A 6784-nucleotide genomic window follows, 5' to 3' on the forward strand; every position below is an offset into this window, starting at 1 on the left:
ACACTGATGGAAAATATGCGACAGACAGTATGATCACCGTTACTTGATGCCAAACAGCCCGTAATCCGTTCATCCGTTCACAAACAAAAGCTGACAACGCTACACAAAACGCAAATCACCGCCGGCCGTCGCCTAGCTCTGCTGCCGATCGAGCCGCCGCAGCCGCCGCGAACTGGCGGCTGGCGCGAACTAGTGGAGGAAGAGGGGAAAGGGGGAGGAAGGAACAAGTATTCTGAAACAAGCCTCACCCTTCACTTGACCGAGCTGAGCACAGCGTCACTATTCAACAGAAAAGACACAACGGTTCTCACAAAATAATCCCGCCTATTGCTCAATATTTAGTGAACATTCCTGCCAATAGGTATTTCTGCCATCGTTCGCTGTTGCGCGAGCGTTGCGCGGCCTTAGCCGCCTTGGCTTGAAAAGAATATACTTACCAAACTGCTGATAGAAACGCGCCTTGCGGAGCGAAACCAATTATTTTGAGGGCTTTGTTTTCTGCGTCTCTTCTTTCACTAAAGCGACAGTCACCGCTCTTTAGACATGCCGTTTTGGCGTCTTTGCGCTCGTGGACAAAACATTTGAAGTATCATTTATATAGTCGTTGCGCGCGCACTTCCCTCACCCACGAAACACGAAAGCTCTATAAAACGTTTTATAGAGGTTTATGGAGGTTTTAAACGTTTTAAAGACGTTTTATAGAGGTTTTGTGTTTCATAGGCAGAATGTACTCTGGTTATGTCGTAGCTGTTGAAAACGGTAATAAACAGTACGCAGGCATATTTGAGAGGCAATTGTGCTTTATTTTGCAAAAATGTCTATTCTTGATCTTCTCGTAAACCAAGACGTTTATAGCCGTCCGTAGCCGTTTCCAGACGTCTTTTAGAGGTTTTGTGTTACATGGGTTGTCCTGAACATGCAACTAATGAGTCGATAGCTGCGTGGCTTCAAAGGATCCTTTACGTATGTGCGTGTTTATGCTCCCTGGCGTTCTTGATGAAGGCATGTCAGAAAATTACAGGGCTAGGACAACAACTCTGTTCAAATATGTTTGTTTGCTCTTCTCTCGCTCTGCAGAACCACAACCGCTCGATGCAGATTTTGCATACACCGGCCGTGGCAGTACGCTTTCGCTTACGTTTATTACCACTAGCCTACTAACTCTGTTACCGCAGTTCATGTTTGATACGTTCTTTAAGGAAGCTGAACGAGAGCAGTAAATGAGATCTGAAGTCACCACTTTGAGAAAAGTCACGTCGCAGTGTTTTTGAACATCGCGCCAGCAATTCGCTCTCCGACGCCGCTTTTTATGTACACTATCACCTCTAGCGGCGAAACACTGTACCATGAGAGCGAACGCGCTTTTGCCAATCACGACAGGCAGGAAGAATGCAGAACTGTGAAGGTGGACACGGGAGCTGCCGAAGCGTCCGTCAGCTGGAGCAGCTGCCGGTGAAACAACTTTCACGAAGAGCGATTGTATTCCTGGGTCAACAGCTTATCCATCAACGCCAGTGCTCCAGATTACACAGCGGGGGAGCAAATAGACGAAGCGCTCGAGCTCGTTCGAGTGTCTCCTTGCTGAGTCGCCGTCGAGCTCTACAGGTGAGCGCTTTTTATTGCCCGGAAATCGTTTATAGGCAAAACCCCATATACGCGAAAATGCACGCGACAGCGACGAGCGACGCGACGTAGATGGTCTTCGCGCAAGCGGTCGCTTGGATGGGCAAACCCCATTCACGCGACGGCTTCGTCGAGCGATCTCCACTGTTGCTGGCATGAGGGCGTTTACTCGTGCCAAAAGTGGCCCGTGGTCAGCGGTATGCAATGTAAAATACGATGTTTTGTTGCTTAATTGTACATAAAACGTTTATCATTGTCTTGCAGCACTTTTCTCGATCCCATCACTGCTGCTACATGCCGCCACGCCGCGTCACAGACGGCGCGGGACTTGTAGTTCCCGTCCCTGAGGTCCCGTAACACACGTTCGTGTTCAACAACGTCAACGTTGCGCTCGTTGCCGTTGGCCATTTTGATTGAACGTTGTTGTTGACGCGCGTCGATAAGAAAGTGGCGTCAATCAGGAATACGTCACTGATGCATCTTGTTCCGGTGTTTTGCTATTGGCTGCTTGAGCACAGCACTTCCGGGCGACGAGCGACGGATTCCAAATCTGAAAAACCGAGCGATCGCGCGAAATCGACCACGCGACACGTCGCGCGAACGGCTCGTTTCGTCGCTCATAGCATCGCTCGTCGCTGTCGCGTGCATTTTCGCGCATATGGGGTTTGGGCTTATCTTTTGCTGATGTATTCAGAGCTCTGTATTCGCCTCTGGTAAATTGTTGACTACTTAAGCTCATACAACTCTAGCCTAGACCACTAAGGTTGAGCGTTGGGCTAGTTGGTGCAGCATAATCCAAAGGTTTCACAGCGCATACAACGAGGACGAGCAAAGAAGAGACAGTGCACACACACAGCGCTGAACTTACAACTGGCTTTTTATTTTCCTGCCACGGCAATATATATGCGCATTTTCACAGGAAAAAAGGAAGAACAGAGCAGACGAGGTATACAAAATCAGTCAAAGGAACAGCAACCCATTATCGATATCACATGTTTTGAGATAAAAATTCACTTTCCTTGCAGCAAGCGACGCAACACTGATACACTTTTCACCACGTTTAAAAATTTCCTGGGCTTCTATGATTTCGCGCGCTATCCTATTTTTGTTTCTCGCGAGCACACGTGTGTGATCGAAAAGAGGCCGGCATCCACAATCCCGACAATGAATTCCTAAATGCCCACTGATAGCCCTGTCTACATTGTACCGGTGTTCCTTAAGACGTTCATTAAGGCACCTTCCGGTCTGCCCGACATATTCACTGTGACAAGATAGCGCAATACAATACACGACGCTATCTTCACACGGGACGAACCTATCTTTATGCTTGGTGGTGCACATTTTTCGAGGTCTTGCTTCAGAATTCACCTGACGGCACATTGTAAGAAGCTTGGCGGGGGCTCCAAGCTGGTAAAAAGAAGCATTGCCGGTTTGTGCCTTAAGAATGCGCTGACAAAATCCTGTGCCCACACTGTGTCGTCCAGTTTCACCAAACAAGTCGAGCGCTTAGAATGTGCAGGCTACTCTCGCGATGTATTAAGGTCCGTGGCGGAAAAAACTTTAAAAACTATCAAGAATTCTAGTCGTTCTACTGCAATATCCGGTGAGGCAACGCAAGTGCGAGAAAAAGTCGCAGTAATCCCGTACCTGCATCAAATTAGCCACAACATAAAGCGGGTTGGCAAGCGAGCTGGTGTAAACGTTGTTTTTTCAGCCCCCGCCAAGCTTCTTACAATGTGCCGTCAGGTGAATTCTGAAGCAAGACCTCGAAAAATGTACCACCAAGCATAAAAATAGGTTCGTCCCGTGTGAAGATAGCGTCGTGTATTGTATTCCGCTATCTTGTCACAGTGAATATGTCGGGCAGACCGGAAGGTGCCTTAATGAACGTCTTAAGGAACACCGGTACAATGTAGACAGGGCTATCAGTGGGCATTTAGGAATTCATTGTCGGGATTGTGGGTGCCGGCCTCTTTTCGATCACACACGTGTGCTCGCGAGAAACAAAAATAGGATAGCGCGCGAAATCATAGAAGCCCTGGAAATTTTTAAACGTGGTGAAAAGTGTATCAGTGTTGCGTCGCTTGCTCTTTCGAGCAAGGAAAGTGAATTTTTATCTCAAAACATGCGATATCGATAATGTGTTGCTGTTTCTTTGACTGACTTTGTATACCTCGTCTGCTCTGTTCTTCCTTTTTTCCTGTGAAAATGCGCATATATATTGCCGTGGCAGGAAAATAAAAAGCCAGTTGTAAGTTCAGCGCTGTGTGTGTCTCTTCTTTGCTCGTCCTCGTTGTATGCGCTGTGAAACCTTTGGATTAGCCTAGACCGCCAAGGCAGCGTTGAGAATTTTGTCAACAGTGCTGACCGCGCGAAAGCACCTTTGAAAGATGACCCCGGTCCGTTTACACTCCGTCGGAAATAGCACTCAGCCTTTGCCATATAGCATTTCATTAGTAGCTGTGTTACTGTGCTTATGGTAGAGTACGCACTCAACAAAAACTCACAGGGTCCCTTATGTATCCGCCTCAGTCGACTGGAAGGCTAAATACATCTTCCTTTTCTTCTAAGTCGATGTATTGAACCTCCCGCGCACACCTCTGAAAGCTTTCTGCAACTAAGGTGGTTTTGCAATGCCTCCAGGATAGGAGGTATCGTAAACTTTCTGCACCTCACCGTGCTTTGCACTGCCTCCGGGATCGGCCCACCTTTGAGCAAGCAATGATGTCATATGATGGCATCACACTGACGTCGTGATGACGTCACAAATTTTGGTGATCTGTGACGTCATCACTTGATGATTTTTTGCATCACTCGTTGACGCTGTGGACGCCGGTCAAATCTTGCGTTTGATGAGGCATCTAAGGCTTTCGCCTTTAAAAAATCTGAACTCAGTCGAGATATAAATGTGTGATGTAGCCAGGATGAGTGGAAAATTGAGTGGATGAGTGGATTTTCTTGGCAAAATATACCTTTACACCTGCCATTTCGCACATTGGTTTTTATATTTTGAGCTCATCATTATGAAGCTATGCAGAATTTAGAGTCTATTTGGATGGAGCGGTGCTTCTAGACAGAACCTAAGAAACAGTGTCCATTGATTGTTCAGGAAGGCAACTGAAAAAAAAAAACCGTAGCTTCTGATTTTTGGGGTTTGCTCACTCTTTTTCAGCTTGCTTTCACGCACAGACTATGGGAAGCAAGAACCGTCAGCCACTGTACCAAGATGTAAATGGCATCCGTCTTCCACATGGCTTTGACCCTGCCAAGCTGCTATCCTGCTTGAAGTACGAGGCTTCCGCTGGTGACGTGTTCATCGACACTTTCCCGAAATGTGGCACAAACTGGACAAAGCGTATTGTCCAACTTCTTGTCGGTGAGAACTCCAGTCAGGAGAGTGACTATGGTCTGTCCACCTCCTTCTTCGAGATGGTTGGCCAGGACACCATAGCTGCTTTACCAGAGCCTAGGATAATCACTTCTCACCTTGCTTACGAGCTGCTTCCAAAGCATGCGCAGGCGAGGTACATATATGTTGTGAGGAACCCCAAAGACTGCTGCGTTTCCTACTTCCACCACACAAAGAAGACAAAACTTTACAACTTTGAGGATGGCACCTTCGATGAGTACTTGCAGCTCTTCATTGACGGTGCGACAAGTTTCGGGGACTACTTTGCTCACCTTGTCTCCTGGTATCCGCATGTTAATGAACCGAACGTCCTCTTCCTAACCTATGAGAGCATGAAGAAGGACCCTGCAGCTGCTGTACTCAAGATTGCCAAGTTTATCGATGTTGAAGACCCCGAGCTACTCTGCGTTGACTCGAAAAAATTTCAGGAAGTAGTTGAAAACAGCAGCGTTGATTGCATGAAGGAATACCTGAACACTAATTACAAGAAGGCTCTCGGGAACCAGGATCCGGAAAATTGGACTGCCAAAAAGGACTACCCGTTGAGCAGGCCACCGCCACCTCCTGAAGTGATGGTACGTAAGGGTATAATTGGTGACTGGAAGAATTACTTTAACAAGGAACAGTCACGTGCCATTGAAAAAGCTTTTGTACAGAAGTGTGGTCACGTCGTGGACCATACAAAGCTCTGGGATCCAGAAGATTGGATGGAAGGAGCTTGACACTCCTGCAAAATTACAGATGTTAAAGTTCTAAGGGGGCTTTCTAGGTAATGGGAAAGTAGGGGGACCAACATATGTTATGTAGTATAGCATCGACTACTGTAGAGATGCGCTCTTTTTGTGGGCAGTGATGTGAAGCTCGTAAGGCAGCAAAATGGTCAACTGGGCTAGTTTGTTGTAAAATAGTGTGGGCATTCATTAGACACATCTACCCTCCTCGTACATGGTCATCATCATGGGTGTCCGTCGTCTTCATCTGTAGTGGGAACTCGGCTTGATTGTGATCTGTGCCTCGGGTGTGGTTGCTTCACCGTGCCTTCGGGGCCTAATAAAGGTCGCGCTAACCGTTGCGTCACAAGTGGTGGAGGTGAGGGGTAACGATCCAATAGCTTTGAAGATTGAAGCTCTTAATGCAGACTACATTGAAGATGCCAGGGTATAGAAGTACTTGTTGTAAGTACGACATCTGTGCATTACACTTGGAGAATTTGTATGGTCATTGTTATATTGTTTAGCGATATTATGCATGAGTATTACCTGACAGGCAGTTGATGGTTTTTCATAGTTCTTATTTACGTTTGTCGTTTGTGCAAGATGGTGCCAAGTTCTGAAATACTCACCACTGGCAGAGGCCTTTTTTCACAGTTCCTATGTTATGTAACACTTTAAAAGGTCTCCCAGACTTCTGTGGCATAAGGAACAAGGTCTGCTTATTAAGCGAAATTCAAGCTCTGTATGTTTCAGAGCTCAGAAAAGCATAGGAACTTAAAGGAGTACTGACATGAATTTTAAAATTTTTTGGGTTGTTGCTCGAAATGAAAGCACGGGTGTCGAGAACCCTAAAAAGAGTGTCGTGGTGCCTGGGGATGCACTGCATATATTTTTAATACCGCTTCTTTCAACCAGCAGTTTCGGTTTTGGTTTCGAGAGGGCGGTTTCATAGTGACGTGTCAAGTCTGTCCGTAACGTCACGTGCAGACTGCAACCCACGAAATATGCACCTGCTGTCCTTTGCTGTCAGTCGAACGTG

General features: G+C 46.8%; 1 protein-coding gene across 1 annotated transcript; it reads left to right on the forward strand.

The window, feature by feature from the left end:
* The first annotated feature begins 1381 nt into the window (after positions 1 to 1381).
* On the forward strand, positions 1382 to 5767 carry LOC119396019 (sulfotransferase ssu-1). Its single transcript, XM_037663052.2, has 2 exons — positions 1382 to 1605; positions 4796 to 5767. Exon 2 carries the CDS (start codon positions 4816 to 4818, stop codon positions 5752 to 5754), a length of 939 nt encoding a protein of 312 aa, XP_037518980.1. The 5' UTR covers positions 1382 to 1605; positions 4796 to 4815; the 3' UTR covers positions 5755 to 5767.
* Positions 5768 to 6784: the final 1017 nt, after the last annotated feature.

Source organism: Rhipicephalus sanguineus, chromosome 6 (assembly GCF_013339695.2).
Source record: "Rhipicephalus sanguineus isolate Rsan-2018 chromosome 6, BIME_Rsan_1.4, whole genome shotgun sequence".
Classification (NCBI taxonomy): Eukaryota; Metazoa; Arthropoda; class Arachnida; order Ixodida; family Ixodidae; genus Rhipicephalus; species Rhipicephalus sanguineus.